We start from the raw sequence: 20,155 nt of genomic DNA on the forward strand, positions 1-20,155 counted from the left end.
TACACAAGAAAGAAAAACCATAGGAAATGACTCTTCCCCATGGTCATGATCACAGCATCTAAATTGGAATACTTAGAAATGTCACATTCACGTTCCATTTCCAGATCTTTAACACAGTAAATATTTAAGAACCTGTTGAGTTTGTTGGTCTTTTTTGTTTTGTGTTGTTTTGTTTTCAAATTTCAAATACTATCTGTAGGTCTGCTGACCTCGCATTCCTTTTATTATCGCCTTCCACTAAAAGGAAGGGAAAAAACAAAGAAGTTCCCATAAACGTTAAAAAAAAGGAAAAACCAAGTTTTCAAGTGAAATGAAAATAGACGAACATTTATTTAGGTAAATGGAAAAAAAAACCCTGAAGTTTTATCTTAGAAGATTGAAAAAAAACAAACAAAACTAAAGCTAAACAACTCTTGGCATTGACAGTGAACGTCAAACATGAAGGACACAATAACTGAGGCAAAAATAAGAAGCACTGCTGAATTATCCATATCAGAGGTCCCTGATATAGTGGATCTGGCTGAGACTTCAGTTACAGTTATCTGCTACCAGGAAATTTCAATGAGAAAGGGATGAGTGTCAACCTTAGCCTCTATTGCCACCCCCAGAAGGCCATGGTTTTGCACTGCTGTATCTTCATCAACCAACTCATAGAAAATCAGTTTAGAGATTATTTCTGTGAACCAAATGGGAAACAGCCTCCATTTTCATATCCGAAAGAAAACCTGGTCTGTTTTTTCTCACCTAACTTACATGTTTCAATGTTTAGATGTGAGCATCTAAGTCAGAATTTGGCTCCTTCCATTGAGAGTAATCAGAATCTTCCAAGAGACAATGTTCTGAACTGAACAACAATTTTAAGGGGAGATGAATGATTTCAGTTAGGCAGGATGAATCTTCCACATAGGACTTGAATCTGTGCTTGTACAACAAAGAATGTTCAACCCTAAGCATGACATTCTGGATACTCCGTAGGGCTGCTCCTGCCTTCACCACAAAGCATCCCTCAGGATCTGACCCACAGCCCACAGCAACAATATCTTGGCAATTAGAGGCTCCTGGAAAAACAACTTGCAGTGTAAATGTGATACTTTGAGCCTCAGCCTGCCTGAAAGCTTGACCATCAGTGGGTATGATAACCAGCCCAATGCATGACGAGGCACACCTGGAGTGGCTGCAGGTATTTCTGCACTGCTGTTTATGGATCTGGGAGCAAAGACCTAAATCACTGCACACTTTCAGAGAGTGGTATCAGCACAGACACTGAGTTCAGAGGTGCAGAGTTTCATCCACTGTATTACAGCCTTTTATGACTGCACAGCTGAAAAGAAAATTCAAAGAAAGAAGCTCATCTCATATTCCGCTGGGTAATGTGGGGAAGGAAAGACATGCCAAAGTTATCAGCACTGGACCTGAGAAAAGCCTCACACAGCTCATTATCCCACAGTTTGGATGAGGGCTTTTAGAGCTTAACTTCATAACCCAACCGCAGGATCAGCTTTGTTCCCCTCTGCCCAAAACTCTGCAGTGCTAATACATTATTTCTGTAACATGAAGAGCAAAGAAAAGGAATGTGACATGTTCTTATGGCAGCAAGTTAATTCTGATTTAACCTTCTAATGCTTGACATTCTGTGCACTATACTTTGGCTGTTTCAAAAGAAACACTGAGAAAGCAGGAAATAATAAACTCTTATTCAAGCAAAAAGGCCTCACAAAGGGGCTGGCTGCATTGATTCTTGCAACATAAAGCATTCCTTCATCATTCCTGTGGGCAAGTTAGGGTTATGCCCCTTCCTGTACCAAGACTGTTGGAAAGGAAACAGCCAACCTGTTAATAGGGCACTCCAAATCAGAGACTGAGATTTCTAGAGCGGTAGATAGAACTAGGTGCCTGGTGTTCAGCTTTAAGCAAAGTTATTTAAGATTTGGATGCATCTTCCATCACTCAACGGTCGTGCCCCCTTTCACTAGAAGATCTAAGACTTCACTTCTAGAGACTTCGCTCCCCCCCGACTCCATTTTCTAGAGGATCACAAAGCAGCTCCATTTTGCTTGGCACTGAGTCCCAGTGAACAGGCTGTGCTGTGCTGAAGACACAAAGCAGCCAACAAGACCCGTGTCTCCATGTTGGACAATGGACAACTTTGAGGAGGGGTCTGGGTTGCTTTAAGGTTAAGGCTTTTGGGTTGGTTTTTCTCTTTTTCTTTTTGCTTGTTTGGCATTTTTTCTCCTAACCTTGGTCGAACCCTCTCAAAGAAAGGCACCTGAATAAAGAAAGCTTGCTTTCTGAAGGACCTTCAACACATCTGCCTCCCACTGGAGTTAAGAGAAAGGCAATATTATTTCCTAGGGGCCCCCAAACTGTGAAAATAAAAGCATACAAATTCAACACCCACAAAGACAAAAAAAAGAGGAATAAAGAGAATAACACCGGACAATGAGAAAATTACACAAGTTCACTTTCCATGTCAGCATGCATTTCCCTTTAAGAATTTCCATTTCCCTTTAAGCCATTCTATTATTCACACATAGCATTTCCAATCATTCTTTCAAGTGTTTCTATGTAACTTATCAGGGTTTAATGAATGCCAGAATAAGCACTAGAGGGAAAATCCACATAACTGGACAGTAACCCAAAGGTTTTAACTAGACCTCTACATTTTTCTTTTTTTAATATAATCTTTATTCAAGCATTTTCTGCTTTGATCAGAAAGATGACTTTTTTATTGGTATTATTATTGACTTTTCCCACCCACCCTCCTCCATAATCCACCGTAACTTGTGAGCCCTTCAGGGTTGCAATGAAGAGTTATTAGCTACAAAGGGCTTCTTTGGGAAACATTATCTACAAGTAAAATCAGTCAATGTAAACAAGTTGCTTGTATACTGCCTTCTACTGAACCAGGCCTCACAGCCTTTTCTTTCTCCAGAAACAGAAGTTGAAAAAGACCTTTGCAAACAGCCCCAAATTGTTCCGTCGGGGTGTTAGAGAACAAGAGTGACTCGTTGAGTCTTTCATCACGTGGGGGCCATTGTTTGCTATAAATAATTCCTAATCTATGCCCAGAAGTTGTCAATGACAGAATTAAGTTTTGAGATGTTTTGTTGCTAGAGGTTAGAGTGGCTAAAAGAGGGGACAAGACAAGATACGTCAGCCAACAGCCAACAGGAATTGGATCTAGTTGGAGGTCAGACTGTTCCTGAATGGCTGGTTTGGAAGTGGCTGTGAGAACAGAGTCAGCCTTTAAATGCTGTGTTATGAATATTCTTCCCAAAGCAACCACTCCCTTCAGCAAGACATCAGGAATACAATAAACCCAGACCCTGATTTTCAAGCTAGTTTGTAGGACTGGTGTGCTGTTCCCACAATAATGTGGTGGGCAGCACAGGACCTACACAAAGGGGCAGCCCATGAGCCCCGACCAGTGTTGGATTCTTTCCTGCTTACCAAGTCAGATCTGTACCCAGACAGCCTCAGGCTTTCTGAGTACAAGGGATAATTTTAGTAATGTCTGGTCATTGACTTCCATTGAGCTTCGCTCTTATTCTGGACACATTCCCACTCCTGACAGGTCCTGCTGTTGCTCTATTGCTTAACTCTCCAGAAATGGTAAAAAAAGCAGTTGTGCCCAACTCTTAATGGACAGAGATTGGAGACATTACAGCCTGGCCCTGCTCTAACATGAGGTATGTGTTTGTTGTGGCCACTCGTCAGAGTTGGAAGCAGACAGAAAGTTTAAGTAATTGGTCACAATTTGTAGCAAATCAGAATGAGAGGAGCCAGAATAGCCAAGGGTTCTCTCCAGCTTTGGGGAAATTACTTTTACTGAGTAGCTTTTGCAACTGAACGTGCAATGGATCAGAACCACCTACTTCTTTCGTACTCATTTATTTTTGATACAACCACGAATCAGACTGGTGCCTCTGATCAGCTAATGCTGCAGTCTCATAGAATCATAGAATCACCAAGGTTGGAAAAGACCTAAAAGATCATCCAGTCCAACCGTTCACCTATTATCAATAGCTCCCACTAAACCATGTCTCCAACACAGCATCCAATCGTTCCTTGAACACCTCCAATCTCCTATCAGCCTCACCAGGGGAAGAAAAAGGGTACTTGCACTATGGATCATAGAGGGACATAACTTAATTTTCAGTCCAGGACCTGTTGCATCCTAGTGAGCAGGGGAAGAAAACAATGAGGCAAACTCACTCTAGTCTTGCAAAGTGTTTATTAATTTCAGAGGAACCACCGGAGGAACAGAATTTATTAGTGAGTAGGAGGACATTTCAGGAACAGAGCTGGACTGAAAATAATCAGCTTCCTTTAATTAACTGCATACAGTTTTATTGCATAACTGATGGTTTTAAACTTTGGCCAATTAGTTTGTCCAACACAAAAGCTGAATGCTCTGTCGATCTCTCAAGTAAGATCTATGCCAAACTTTTAATTCAACTTGCCTTATCCAGGCAACCAGAAAACAAGGCCTCTCGAAACTGAGATTAGTTTGCAGCTAACCAGAACTGTAAAAAAGAGCAGCAAATGCAACTTCAAAACAAACAAACAAATGAACCACAAAGACACAGAAATCCCAAGTGGTGCCAATATCCGACTCAGGCCCATGACCACCCCTTACAGAGGGGTCATCACGTGTCTATCTTCAACTTAGGAATGTAGGATGACTCTACGATCACATACATTTAAACACAAATAGAAGTACATCTAACATTTTTAATGGTGAGTTAATACCTACGTTCCTGGTATGATCTTAGACTGAACATTTAATGTAATTACCTAAGATGCAAATGATTATTTTTCAGTTTCTGAAATACCGTGTCAGTGAATTGAGTGTTTTCCCAAAACACTGATCTAGATCTGTAAAAATACATTCACGTGTTCTTTTCAACTAATTCTTTTAATTAATAGCTATGTTAACAGTCACATCACACGCTCTGATCACCCCAAGGTACTCACTGTATCAATGACAAGTGCTTGACAACAGGCTGCTGAGGGAGGTGCTGGAATCACTGTCCTTGGAGGTGTTCAAGAAACATCTGAATGCGGTACTAAGGGACATGGTTTAGTGTGGAAATATTGGTGGTAGGTGGATGATTGGATTGGGTGACCTTGGAGGTCTATTCCAGTGTTGGTGATTCTATGATTCTAAAGCAAATAGTGCCTGAATGTCAACTCACGCACCAGCTTGTGATCACCCACAAACCATTAGTGCTTATCCCAGAGCAACTCTGAACCCTGACAACAAGCATTCTCCAGCACTGTGCTCAGGCATGGCTGGATCCAGACATGAAATAAAACACTACGGGGACATGAACAAGAGGTAAAATGCTACGGGGACACAAACAAGGTCATGGGGAAATGCTTTCATTTAAAAGATTTGTATAGAGCCGCTCTGTTATTCAGATGGGTTTAAGAAACCATCAGTGCTGCGAGATCTTCCTTTCTTCTGCCCTGGTCCTTATTCATCCCACATGTTCCAGTTTCTCCAGGAGTTAAGGCAGAGCTCTTGCATACGAACATGTGGTACTACAAAGCACTGAGCCATCTCCAGACCAATCTCATTTTGGACTGCACAGCGTTACTGTGATCCCATAGTGCAAGACTGTGCCACAACCTCGCAGCACAAACAGGGGAGCAAGGCAAGCTAAGGTCAAGCAGGCAAACGTCTAAGTGTGTCTGCCTGCTTTAGTAATGCCATATGGACACTGTTCCCAGTGTGTAATTTTCTCCAGCGTTTCATAGGAGACCAAAACGAGTTTGGAATCAGATCACAGCAGATGATACATTGACACATCTGTCATCCCCAACACTGGAATGTCAAGGGCCATGACAAAGCAATCAGAGGAGAAAAAGGAGTAACCTTATTTCCCAGGATAATCAAATGTGGGGTTTTTTTCTGTCACAGAAGGTTTTAGCAGAGTTCAGCAATGAAGTCACACCTGCTGCACTGTTCTGTAGCACCAGTCCACACTTCCCTGTCACTCTCACTCTCATTGCATCACTGCTGACATGCAGGTGGTTGAACCTGCTGGCTACCATGATATGAGTCTGCCCACAATAAAACCCCTAACACGGCATGTTTCGAATTAGGAAGACACTTTCACTGCCCTTTACAAATAGACCCGAGTTCGTTCTGTTCCGAATTCAGTCCATAAAACTATGTCCTTTTTGAAGCGCAAGCTGTGTAAGCACATTAGCATGGAGATGTGCCCAACCTAGGCAATTCTGCCCTTCCGTGGCTATGTGACACATCTTCTGGTTCAGGGCTGGCTCACATCCTCCCAGACTGGGCCAGCGTCAGCAGAAGACTTTGGAAGAGGTTATGTCAACATGGCCAAGCTGCAACGATGCCCGGGAGAGAAAGTGTCATTCAGTTGTACTTTCACATCACCGTCTTCTAGGCATGAAGCAACAGCCTCCCTGCTTTACTCTTGGTTCCTTCACGGCACTTGAGAAATTAAAGATGTTTTATCTGAAACATCCACGAAGGAAATCCTGTGTCTCAGATGAACCTGACTTCCTCAATTTCCTGTTTGCTGCACAGCTGTCTGCATTGGATAGGTCACAGGGACATATTTGGGGGGATATATTTGTCTACCTCAGTTGGAAGCCAGGATCCTTGAGTTAGAACATAAGGGTCTATAATCTTTAAAAAATAAAATAAAATAAAATCACAGCGCAAACAGAAAGAATGAAAAGAAAACAAACCAATAAAGAATCTATCCTGTCATAACATTCGAGGTTCTGGTATTTGCTGGCCTTGGAGTAGGTTCAAAATAAATGAAGTAAATGTGTATTTCATTAAATGCTAATATTTGGAAGATAAGAGGGGAAAAAAAAAGAATGATGAAATGCTTCCAAGCAGCGTTGCGAGGACAGCGACTGTGTGTGTGTGTTTATACACACAACCATGCAGTCATGATTCTCTTTGATACCTAGAAGAGTTGCAGGGGAATGGAATAAAGGAATTTACTTTCCCAGGCTATTGCTCTTCATGTGAGCAACAAGGGACTTTGCACTTCTTATTCTCCATCTCTTTTCAGAACTGTTCTCAAACCCTTCCACAAGGATCGATTTTTCCGCAGCCAAGGCTGAATTCCATACACCATCAGTGAGAAATGAATAGGCAATGAATAAAAAATGCCTTAGTGCTTTACAGGGGAAAACGTGGCATGCGCTCTGCAGAACAGGCTGGTCCATGAAGACCCAACCAGTGTGTCCCCAGTGGATGGCCTACTTGTTGATGGTTAACATTTAAGACCTCTCCTCTGTTCCAGAAGAGATGTCTGTGTAATCTTGTAATCTAACCCATTTTATACAGGTGGGGCATAACACGTATTTCCCAGGGATGCAGTGCCATGGGCAGCATCAAGTGTTACAAAATGCCCAGAATTCCTTCATTGATTAGCAGATGCAATGCAAGGAAATTACAGCGTGGGATTTAAAGCTCCAAATACTCAAGTATTTTGGAGAAGGCTGGAGAGAGCAAAGCATTGATGTCTGTGCTTCAAAAAATGCAACAGAGACTGTAATGTTATTTTCACAGATAGCCCTGAACAGACTTTTTCACAGGCACTGCTGATAGAATGCATTTCACTGACCTCAGAGTTGTTTCCCTGATGACCTTCAAGCCTTTACTGCAACCCCATAGGTTCGAGAGTTTAAAGATTTGCTTTCTAACACACACTAAAAAGAGCTTCATTTTATGGTGTTTTTTTGGGTTTTCTTTCCTTCCTTTTGCAGCTGAACTATTTCTGATCAAACTTACAGTCAAAATCTGGCCCCAGGCATAAATCTAGCATGGGAAGAGAAAGGCATCAAGTGTAGCAAATAAAAGGATGCAGTATTAAGATATATATATATATAAATAGAACAAAAAATAAAATAAAATCAGAATAAAATGCAAAAAATAAAAGCAACCAAAAAACAGGGGTGAGACTGAAACAGGTTACAACACTGTCAAACTGGTTTGCAAGAGATTGAGTGGTATGCTTGGATAAAAGCCAGTGATTCAGTGAGCCACTGTAACCTCCCCGAAGGTAGGCAGAGCCTGCCAAGGAACTGATTGCATACCAGGATCAGGGCTTCAGGTGATGCTCTGAGGCAGGAAGGAGAGAGTTTGGTGGATAGCTGGGAGGGCTGTGGAATAAGAAGTTTGGTATTAATTTATTATTATATCCTGATTTATGGACAGTGTGGAAAAAAATGCAGCAGAAAGGATGAAATAAGTTACCACAGAGCTTTGGACTGGAGACAGGAGGAGTTTGGGGTTTCTGTGAGACAGCAGAAGATAAGGGGTCCTGTTCTGTGGAGGCAGAAATGGCTGGGAGTCTTGAATGGGTCAGATGGAAGGGAAGAAAAGGAAAGAAGTTCAGGATGATGGTCCTTGTTTACCACAACAGTTGATATGAAGACTTAACTTCACTCCAGCAGGTAACTTCCTTGTGTTGGATCCTAGGCATAATTAGAGCTGCCTCACTTCTGCCCCTACATCTCATTCCTGCATTTTAGAAGCACACAGTGGTTAGTAGTAGGACAAGGGGAAATGGTTTTAAAGTGAGATGGAGAGGTTTAGGTTGGATCTTAGGAGGAAGTTTTTCCCCCAGAGGGTGGTGACACACTGGAACAGGTTGCCCAAGGAGGCTGTGGATGCCCCATCCCTGCAGGCATTCAAGGCCAGGCTGGATGTGGCTCTGGGCAGCCTGGGCTGCTGGTTGGCGACCCTGCACGTAGCAGGGGGTTGGAACTGGATGGTCATTGTGGTCCATTTCAACCCAGGCCATTCTATGACTCTACGTAACAACAACCATCTGTAGCACAACATTCCACCCAAGTGAGGCCTGCAGGTTACACACAGGATCCCATCCTTTAAAGGAGTAAGGAGCAGACTTAGCACCCAGTTACTCAATCCTGAAAGCACCACTAATTCTCCACTAACCTCAGTGGGCATTTTCTCCAGAGTAAAGCATAGAAAAGATCAAGATGGGAACAGAATAGACACACCAGAAGATACAGGCACTTGGAAACTGGAATTACTTGCTATGAAAATCTTGCCGCATTTCCTGCTAACGGGATCATAAATCAAATAATTCCTCACCGTCCAAAATATCTTCAGTTTGGTCACATCTCGTTCACGAAAGGAAAATATCATAATCCCAATTTTATAAGTCCAAACAAGGTCAGGGGTCAACCGGATTTATGTAAATATAGTTGAAGGGGACTTGAAACACAACTGCACTGTGCTGTTCACACTGAGAAATGCTGAGTGAAAACTTACTTGGGAAGTTGCATTCTGTATTACAATCGAATACAAAAAAAAGAACTACAAAAAAAACAAGAGAGTCGGGGGAGAGCACAACTAAAACTGGATTTTGACTGAAGATTCAGTCATAGACTCCTCTCTCTGGAAAAAAAAAGGAGAGAAAGAAGAGGAAAACCAAAATTGTTTTGGTGGAAATGATACCTGACCATTTCATATGTTCTCTTTTTATATTGCCATTTGATGGCAGTCACTCAAGAGTATGTCAGAATCATATAATCATAGAACCGTTGGGTTGGAAGGGACCTCAAGGATCCTGAAGCTCCAACCCCCTGCCACTTGCAGGGCCACCAACCTCCTCATTTAATACCCGCCCAGGCTGCCCAGGGCCCCATCCAACCTGGCCTTGAACACCTTCAGGGATGGACGGGGCATCCACAGCCTCTCTGGGCAGCTGTTCCAGCACCTCACCCTCATAGTAAAGAACTTTCCCCTGACATCCAACCTAAACCTTCTCTCCTTCAACTTTAAACCATTTCCCCCCTGCTGTTATTTGCCCTTAAGAAGAGTTGAGTCCCCTCCTGTTTATAGGCTCCCTGTAGGTACTGGAAGGCTGCAATTAGATCCCCCCACAGCCTTCTCTTCTCCAGAGTGAACAAACCCAGCTCCCTCAGTCTGTCTACATTGTATGCTACAGCAGAGACGAGTTAAAGAAACCAGTTTCATGCAAAGCGGGTTCTGTATTTGATTACAGAGTTGTGCCTGGATGCCCACGTGTACAAATGTGCAGATTTCCCTTCTTTAGTCTTATCCATACCTGCTTTTGATTGAAGTTGAAAGTGGGTTAAAAGTTAAAGAGGGTGAAAAGGTGCACACACACACACACAAACACAAATACACTGCATGATGACACAGATCTCATGCTTAATGGAAGACAGTATGGCTTCTGGATAGGGAGCTAGGAGATATGGTTTAGTGGTTTTCTGTAGGTATGGTAAAGGGAGGATGGTTGGACTAGATGATCTTGTAGGTCCTTTCCAACCTTGTGATTCTATGATATACAGTATAAAAAGAGAAAAAAAACAGGATGTACTGACATCAGTGCGTTTGCCATTCTTAGCCAGTGTGTTCTTCTCCAAAACTGGAGCTGGTGATCCACTGGGTGTCAAACTAGAAAATATCTGTGGTGTTCTTTAAATACGTCTCCGCTGTGGCCTGCCCGATGCCTTCTCAAATTGATAAGAAAGCTGTTTTGTTATCCACAGGCCTTGATTAGGCTCAGGAAGAAGGGAAAAGAGGAAAAGAGAGAGAGATCTCTTGGTGTTTGTGCCTGCTTCTCTTTCCTATGGAATTAATGGTGGTTTAATGGGGTATGAAAGGATGTTTTACTGGAAACAATGAGGAACAATTGTCTAGCTCACGTTTCATTTCACAGGTCATTATTGCATTAAGAAGTAAATCGACCAAGTCCGGTAAATAACAGTCTGTGTTTTGCCCAGAGCTTCAAACCAACAATTTTAGCAGTCACCAACTAATATCTTTGTCATTTTTAACCCTTGCAGGGATCTGCTGGGGGCTAAACAATTATAGTCTTCACCCACCCCTAGCAGGTAAGCATTATTCATTTTATTTCTCATCCTTTCTCCCTGCAAACCCCACGAGGCTGGGTTTTTGCATTGCTGTTTTGTTTATTAGCCAACCTAGCCAACTGTGTGTCTGGTGGCCTTGAAAAACAACACATATTTTAGTGAGTGCTGCAGGCGTCTTTAAACAGGCTGCTTCCTCTGCAAAATTAATTGTTGCAAAATGCATTGCTTCCCCTGTAAAGCTCTGCAAGCTAACACTCAGCAGTTTGGCTGGATTAGAGATACGCCTCTGAGATCTAAGGGAAAGTCACTAGTTGTACTTGCAGGATGCGACTCACATTTCTCTCTTAATTGCATAAACACAGGCATGTGGCCTCCTGAAAGCTAGCAGCCATCAAGCCTAGAAAGGCTGTATGGCGTAGGCAGCTGCCCCCAGCTCTGTCCCTGGTATCCTTGAGGGGTCCTTCCAACTCTATGAGTCCATAATGCTGGAGTGCCTGAGCTTTGAGAGGAGCCTCAGAGATAGAGATGTTTTGAACACTCCTCCATCCTAGTATACTATTTTCCATGGAACTAACCTCCACACTTATATATTTCAGACCCCTTATTATTCCACAAGAAAAGGCAGCTTGGCTGAGAGGAACCAAGCACGTGGGTTCAGACAGAATCTCTCTGCACTAATTACATCCCTAAGTAGTCACTCTGAATGTTCATCAGCAGTATTTAGAAAGTTCTAATTACCAGATCTTCCCACAACACCACCTTGGTCTTTAGACCAATAAATCACTGTCGGACAGCAAAGGTTCATGCAGACCACTGAGCATCATAGAATCACAGGTTGGGTTGGGTTGGAAGGGCCCTCAAGGATCACGAAGCTCCAACCCCCCTGCCACTTGCAGGGCCACCAACCTCCATATTTAATACCAGCCCAGGCTGCCCAGGGCCCCATCCAACCTGGCCTTGAACACCTCCAGGGATGGACGGGGCATCCACAGCCTCTCTGGGCAGCTGTTCCAGCACCTCACCCTCATAGTAAAGAACTTCCCCCTGATGTCCAACCTCAATCTTCCCTCCTTGAGTTTTAAACCATAATTCCTGAATATAGACCTTCTAGAGTTATCTGATGCATCCTTCCTCCGGAGGAAGGGAGGAGCTCTCCTTGTATCACCTAAAGATGTTTGTATAACCTCCACTGACAGGGATTCCACAGCTCATTCAAGGAAGTTACGCCAGATTTTTGCTTTTTAATGACATTTCCTCCAAGCATCTAAAATTATCTTTGCTGAAATTTCAGCCCATTACTTCTGATGCCATAGATTAGGAGAGCAATTTATTCCTCTCGCCTCTGCAGCACGCTCCCATATATTTGAAGGCAGTTCTTAAATGTCTCATTCATCTCTTCTTCTCTCAATTGAGCCACTCAACTCTTTCAACCATTCCTTATGGGTTCTGTTTTCCAGATGCCTAATGATTCTTGTCAACCTTAACTGACAGGCTCCTAAATTAATCTGTGGGTGATGTGTGCATCAGTTACTCAGCTTTCATGGACAACCAATGGTTTATACATCACATCCTAGGATAAAACACCCTGAAGCACTAGCCTCATCGTGTCAGTGATAAAAATGCTTATGCACAGTTTGTATGCAACATTTCTGTACAGAAAGGTAGAGAGGTTGATATCAAATCTATAACCAGATTCCTAAATGAAGGTGATGTGGTATTTAAGGGTACAATGCTATTTTTTAGTGTGCAGGAAAATGAACGGGCTCTCCAAGAATTCAAAATCTCTAATAATGGTGTCATTCCTCTAAATTGCTTTGAAAATGGCAAAGCTCATGTTTTATCCTCAGAGATTAATGCTAAGGAGAAGCAGAGGAATTCTTGGTTGCAATTGTAGTCAGAGACTATCAGCTGTCACTGATTTCCTGCTATCAACGTGCAAGATGGACAAATTCACCCAATGCATTTTGGATTCTTCATGAGAGAGGCATTTAACATCCACTAAGGAAACAAGAAGATAATGTTTGATAGGTTTATGCATTTTTGCACGTATACGCATTAGTACACACATATATATTTACTCTATATTGATCTCACTACTGAACACATGGGCAATGAATGGTGTCGTTCATCTCATCCTAACTTCAGAGTTAATGAAGTGACACCTCTGAAAAGAGAAACTTATTAGAGCTTATTATAACTTATTAGAACTTATTAAAGACTTATTAGAGCCTGTGATACAGACGAGCTTAAGGGAAAGTAATTTATAGTATTTCAAAATGGAAATGTAACATGGCCTCATAGGTCCCAGTGCTGGCCTAGTTTGCTCTTTCCAGATCTCCAGCTCTGGTCTGTTCTTCCATAATGTATCAAAAATTAATTAAGATTTAATTACACTACACAGAGTGAGTTAGCTGTGAAGACAGAGGAGTATTTTGTCTTGCCAGAGCTTGTAAAGATACAAAAGTAACCTATCCCCATCTTGCTTACTTTAAAGTTTGTTTTCCCGAGGCCATTGAAAATAACTCCCAACTTTGTTCTCAGTTTCCTTCTCAACTGAGACCCACTGAATTCTTCACCAGGGATGTATTTTTAGGACATTTAAGTAAAAATCATCATAGGATCATAGGATGGTTGGGTTGGAAAGTACCTCAAGGATCATGAAGCTTTAACCCCACGCTAAAGACAGGACCACCAACCTCCATATTTAATACCAGCCCAGGCTGCCCAGGGCCCCATCCAACCTGGCCTTGAACACCTCCAGGGATGGACGGGGCATCCACAGCCTCTCTGGGCAGATGTTCCAGCACCTCATCAGTCTCTCTGTGAAGGCCTTCACCCTGATGTCCAACCTCAATCTTCCCTACACATAGCAGGTATAGCCAGCCACGCACCTTGGAATATTAAATATTCATTCAAGACAACAGTTTCAGACAGCTTTATCCCTGAATTACATTGGCAGCCTGTGTACTAAAATAATCCCCCTCCTCAACTACTATTTGTGAATATTACTCAAATAGTAAAAATTAGCAGAAGACTCAAGCCCTTGACTTGAATTTTCTTAGGGCTGTATGTCTATACTTAAAACATTTTATCTTCTCATCTGATTATCATTAATGCAACCATACTCTTCAACCTGCCTAAGCAGGGTGGGTGCTTTTAGATTGAGAGCCTTGGCTGTTGGCTTGGGAAGGACATGCATTAATTCAATGACTGTTAGCCCTGCTAAAGGAGAATAAGAACTGGATGGATTCACATTGGGGTTTGTGCAGGAATGTGAACACAAAAAAACCCACCATCCTGAGGAGTCCAGCACCTTCTGGGATTCTAATCTGCATTTGTGTTGGATTATCCTGACATTTAGAATTGTAGAATCACACAATAGAATCATAGAATTGTTTGACTTGGAAGGGACCCTTAAAGGCCATCTGGTCCAACCCCAGATAATGAATCTTCACAGACTAATGTCTAACTATGAATATCAGCTGGGATTAAAGACACACATGGCAAGCTGCAGTCTTTCAGGTTCACTTGGATGTAAAACTGTTCCACAAGTCTAGATACTGCAGACCACTTCCTTTCTGCATTCTCCTCCTCATACGCCCATATGACACCTTTATTGATAAGTCCTCGAGCAAGGTGTTTCCTTGACTCTTTGCCTTCACCAGGAGCTCAAGTCATCCTGTACTGGTATGAAGAAAGGCCTCAGCAAGGATGTATCAACCCACCAACTTGTGCCAATCTCCCTTAGTTCACCAGAAGGGATGCTTGAGGCTATGATCACGGGCTCAGATGAAGCTGCTACCAGCCTCTGCTCCTCAGCTACCTTTCCACCAATAGGGAGACAGTGAATTTCAAAGCTGCTGGGAAATGTTGGGCTATTCTGTCATGAGGAACTCACAAAGTCTCATACCAGAATCCATAAAAATACTGCAGACAGACAGCAAATGGTTAGAAATTGAACTACAGTTCAATGGTACCATCAACCTTCCTTCCTGTTGCAGAGTTTTTTTACCTGGACACAGAAACCAATTGAGTAGATGAAGTGTTCATTTATCCTTCCCTGCTCCACTAGACTCATGTTTATAGCTCATTCTGCTGTACAGCTTGTGAGTCAGGTATTTCCTGGTACCACATAGTGCCCCAGGACTGGCCCTGAGCTCTTTTGTAAGAAGTTTGGTATAAAGATGAGTTCTAGGAGAAAAACATTTTGTCATCCAAGGAGGGCAGCTCAAAGAGATTTAAATAATTGCAAATCCATGTTAAACTCATTAAATTGTTTTGGGTAATTTGAAAAATGACACTGTGAAAGTTCCTTACAAACCATTTCAAGGGTTTTTGTTGGAAAACATTTTATTCTAAACTTTTACAGTGTGATATTTAAAAGAAAGAAAAGAGCAAAAAGAAAGTAGCTTTCACTGAGCTGGAGAGTCACAATAAACAGGCCTGCTGCATGACCCAAAACACCAACAGAGCAGGCCAAAGATGAGACACTCGGGAAGACAAGAGTGGGTACATGATGAAATATACATTACAGAGCTCAATGATGCTCAACTGCTGTGGGCAGGATTCAAAAAGTAAGATGGACCTTCTTCAACCTACTATATACACACATGGACACATATATATAAATGATATATATATTCTGTATAGTTGTGTCTTCAGCTGAAGACATCATATGGATTCAGGAATATTGAGAGAATACAATTAAAAGGATGTGGAAAGACAGAGCTGTTGGAAGGGAAGGGAAGGGAAGGGAAGGGAAGGGAAGGGAAGGGAAGGGAAGGGAAGGGAAGGGAAGGGAAGGGAAGGGAAGGGAAGGGAAGGGAAGGGAAGGGAAGGGAAGGGAAGGGAAGGGAAGGGAAGGGAAGGGAAGGGAAGGGAAGGGAAGGGAAGGGAAGGGAAGGGGCTGGACCATGAATTCACCTCAGCATCAAGCTGTGTCTTTCCACATGTCATCCTCAAGATAAAAAGAACCTCAGGTCAGAATAAGAAATACAGAGGAATTAAACACAAAAGAAAAGAGGGAAAAATATCCCCATTCGTATTTGGGCAGCAAGAAGAAAACATAGCAATTTTGTAATAGCCTTGGAGGCAGGGAGCATTTACCATATGCTGTCGCCTCCATTACACAAGAAGATAAACCCTGTGGAGTGCAGGTTGTGCTGTCAGTGTAGTTGAGATGCTGGGGATTCCTGGCATTTGTATGACTGTGTGTCAGGGTATACTAAAAACTTCGCAAAGCTAAATAAAGTACAGGTGCCATATGCAAAAGTATGTGTGCTTTAATATGCAGATGCTAAGTGGAAATGCTGCTAGGATATTAATGCTTGCATGTGAATAGTAATCAGGGGAGGAAAGGTAAAGAAAAATTGGTGTGTTTATATCTAGACAACATATTAATCAGCCCCCTAAGCAGCCAGTTAGAGCGGGATCCTTAGAGGAAAAGCCTTTCCTGGGTACACATTAGACATTTTGTTTAAAGATTAAAGTTCTTCTCGCGTTTAATCAGTTTTAGAGTAGGATGGGAAAAGGGATTAATTACAGTCCCTTCCGTCAGGCTCCCATACCGCTGGAGTCACAAATGATGCGCCTGCTCAGCAAAATGGCCGCCGTCAGCAGCAGGCGCAGGAAATACTAATTGTAATTAAAGAGTTTATTTGGAATCACAAAGCAGAGTTTTAATCAGGATGAGAACGGAGCCTTGCTGTGTGAACTTTCAGAGAGTGGTTACAAAGCAGAATGGGCCCCAAAAAACAAGAGATAGTCTTAAAACTTCCGGACTGGGTTATCAGCTTGATTATCTCCACAGTGGGGCACGGATGGAAATCCTTGCTGTGCCAATTACTGTTATTATTTTGCACTCCCATGGCAGTTATACAGCATGTCTTACTCAACACATTCAGAGGACTCTGCAAAGGGCGGGTAAGTTCTTTCATCTTAAAATGAATTTAAATTCAACTTTACAGAGGATAAACATGACCAGGTGCCATGATTCTACAAGAAGGTCGAGAAGCACAGATGGGCACAGACCTGTGCAATGAGATCTCCCAAACTCACCCAATATCATTCACTACTTCCATCCCAAAAATGCATCACACAGCCTGGGACCACAAGCACACAGACCTCAGTTGTAGGTCTCAGTGAAGCCTTAGACACATACACGTTACACAGGTCAAGTGCACACATGACTTTGCACAGCCACTCCAGACAGCGCAGGGACTTACCAGATCGCAAGTAGAACCTTGTCCATTCAAATTCTGACTTTGGGAAAACAGAAACAGGTGGTTCTAGGCCCAGGAGATTTCCATCCAAATCCTTGACAAGGGCCTTTCTTGAGCCTTCGCAGCTCTCTTCAGTGAATGCAGTGTCTTCAGAGGTCTGTGCACTGGCAGGCAGAAGAGGTGGGTTATTATGGGGCAGAGAGTAAGAACTGATGTCTACAACTTTATACTGGCAGCAAACACTCCTGCACCTATATATATACATGTATATATATAATGTCTTGGTATTTATTAGGTGGACTTGTATTCCCTGGAAGATAAAGAAAATGAAAAATGACATATCTCAGAAAATCACATCTGATTTTGGAACGTCTTTATTAACATTCTACCATCAGTACTTTCTCAGGAGGAAATTGTAATTTCTTTGTATATCATTACAGACAGAGGAAGAACAGGTTTTTGGGAGAGGAACTCACCTCACCTGAGATATGTATCTAAGACAGTTAGATTGACTTATTTTCTAGACAAGGGTCGCTAATGACTACACAGTAAATTGAGTGTCTCAGATTATATGCCTAATTTTTGGCTCCCTAAAGTTTAGTGAGCTGAACCACATGCTGAGGATCTCAAGTGCTTTCAACTGTGTTTTGACTACTGTTTAACCCAGTTTAAAGGAGCCGGACAATTGACCACATCGAACCTCTTACAAAAACTGTAATAATACACAAGTAGCTGCACCCAGCAAAGTCCATGGAAATATCTTCAGAGTGTCATATGGACATTTTATAAGTCTTGGAGAACAAAGAGAATATCTTGAGTTGGAAAAACACACACTTATTGACATTATGAGCGCAGCCAACAGGTACACATAATGATCCAAAGAAAGAAAAAATGATCACATGGGCCAGCCCCTCCAATCCACACCACCTGAAAGAAGTGGAGAACAAAGACAGCTCTTCTGATCCTGACAGCTAGTTCAATTCTTCAGCATCTCTCAGAAGATCCAGCATTTCAGCTGGCTGGGTCTACCGGAGGGACAAGGAAAGTACTCCATGCTTTTGCCATATTCCCTGATGTTTCTATTTCCTCTCTTGCTCTAAGGCAATGCTCACCTTCCCCACGACAGGTGATATCCATCAAGATATCCCTTCAGGATGCTGAAGCTGAACAATGCAGCCACAGCCTGGATCAAGCTCAGCAGCTGCAAAGGTAGATCAAATAAATGCATGCAGATAATGCATGAGGAGCACTGAGAGATGTAATCTCCCTCAGAGGTTTACCATGCCACTAAGAAAGCATTCTGTAATCCACATGCATTCATCATGTTAGAAAATCACCAGCTCTTGCAGTGGACTGCGTATTCAGCAGCTCACTAATAGCATAATATTGTGGGATGGATACAAGAGTGAAACGTAATGGGAGCTGACAAGCTGGACAGGTCTCAGAAATCTACACGCAAACTAACGCCCAAAGCACAAGGCAAAAATATAGAATAGAATAAAAATTCTGGCAGAAGGCTGGAGGGGCTCTAAACATAGCAGTGTGGGACACCTCCAATTATTTTTGACTGGCAAGCGGAGTCCGCGCTGGATTATTTTTGCTACTTCAAGGCTTTCCTGACATAGCCTCTATATTGTGTTCACCGGTTGTAATAAATAATTTGGCATGTGGTTTCCATTGGATGTGGTATGTTTGAACTGCTGCAACCACCAGTGACTTAAGGTTACAGATGAAGCTCTCTCCCTCCCCGCTCCGTGTTTCTCCACACACAGCTGATATTCTCCCTGGGCAGGAGCAGTTCTGGCAATCATTTGACATCTCACAGCCTGCCTGGTACTGATCAACATTTCTGATGTGATCTCGCAGGCAAAAATCAAGCTCCGCTTCCCCAGCCAAAAGGACATCCCCTATCTCAGGGTTTTTTGCTGAAGGTCCTGACATTTGCTGCAGCCCGAGGCTGAGAATTCAAGAGATGTTCAGGACAGAGCTTGAAGGAACGGGATTTATGAACCTTGTTTTGTTATACAAATGCCAGTAACAGAAGAAATCCAAGAGGACTGGCCCAGAGAAGCACCTTGACAGAATATGAACCTCAGATCTTCAAATATTGCCCTGAACTGTTGTTTCGTTGGGGTTTTTTTCTTTTTCTTTTTTTTTTTTGGGGGGGGGGGAGGGTTGAGTTTTTTGCCAGGCAGGAAGATTAAAGGAGCAGAGACAGGCAAAAGATGGGACTGCTCTGCACCTAAACTTCCAGTCTAAATTAATAGCTTAAATTCTGATCAAAATAACACCAAAAAGGCAGCTGATACAGAGGCGAGGGTAGCCCTAAAACTGCTGTAGGTCATTTTTTTTTCCTTTTCTTTTTTTTGGCAGAAAAGATAGAAGATGCTTAGAAATGAAGCATATTACCTTGCTGCATGGAAGTAGAACTTATCCTTCTCATTGACATGGAACATCCTCGATCTCTCTGCCGTGATAAGAGGCATGATGCCTAAATGATCAGAATCTGACATGATGCAGACATCCCTGTCTTCGCTGTGGCAGCTCTTTGTAAAACCAGTAAATGTAACATCTGCCAGGGATTAAAAGAAAAGACCAAGCAAGGAAAAGGAGTCAGAAAAGTGCAAGTCGTATGGAGAAAAGAGCTTTGCTCTGTGTTCTATGTGAAACTGTAGTGAAAATTCTTTTTAAATCAGACGACTTGCAGTATCATAGACCTTCAGCTGGCTTTCGAATATCCCATAGCTGCAGCTATATCTGAAGTTAACATAAACCAAGTCATGCTCGTGGGAAATGGAACCAAATATTAAGTGAAAAAGAAACACAGGTAAGACTGATGAATTGATTGTACTGGAATCAGCCAGAACCAGTTTAAAGACAAGCTGCCATGGATGGTTTATCCACTTGCCACATGTTAATATAAAATGATTGGTGTCTGGTGACACATGCCTGGCTCTGGCGTTGAAATACTGTGTAACTACAAAATCCATTCTGTGCCACACATTTTCTCTGAGACCCTGGAAAGTCTATTTGCCCTCCTGTGTTCTTCAGTAAAAAGAGCATAC

At 42.4% G+C, this 20,155-nt stretch overlaps 1 protein-coding gene across 1 annotated transcript in view; it reads right to left on the minus strand.

Annotated features, from left to right (window-relative positions):
- Positions 1–20,155, minus strand: part of PKHD1 (PKHD1 ciliary IPT domain containing fibrocystin/polyductin) — a 212,179-nt gene that overhangs the window by 43,189 nt on the left and 148,835 nt on the right. The window contains exons 57-58 of the mRNA XM_072332429.1: positions 19,500–19,662; positions 17,094–17,254 (exon numbers count right to left, since the gene is read on the minus strand). Of these exons, the coding sequence (XP_072188530.1) occupies positions 17,094–17,254; positions 19,500–19,662 (324 nt within the window). The remainder of the gene's footprint in view (positions 1–17,093; positions 17,255–19,499; positions 19,663–20,155) is intronic.

This window comes from Excalfactoria chinensis, chromosome 3 (genome assembly GCF_039878825.1).
Source record: "Excalfactoria chinensis isolate bCotChi1 chromosome 3, bCotChi1.hap2, whole genome shotgun sequence".
Lineage (NCBI taxonomy): Eukaryota > Metazoa > Chordata > Aves > Galliformes > Phasianidae > Excalfactoria > Excalfactoria chinensis.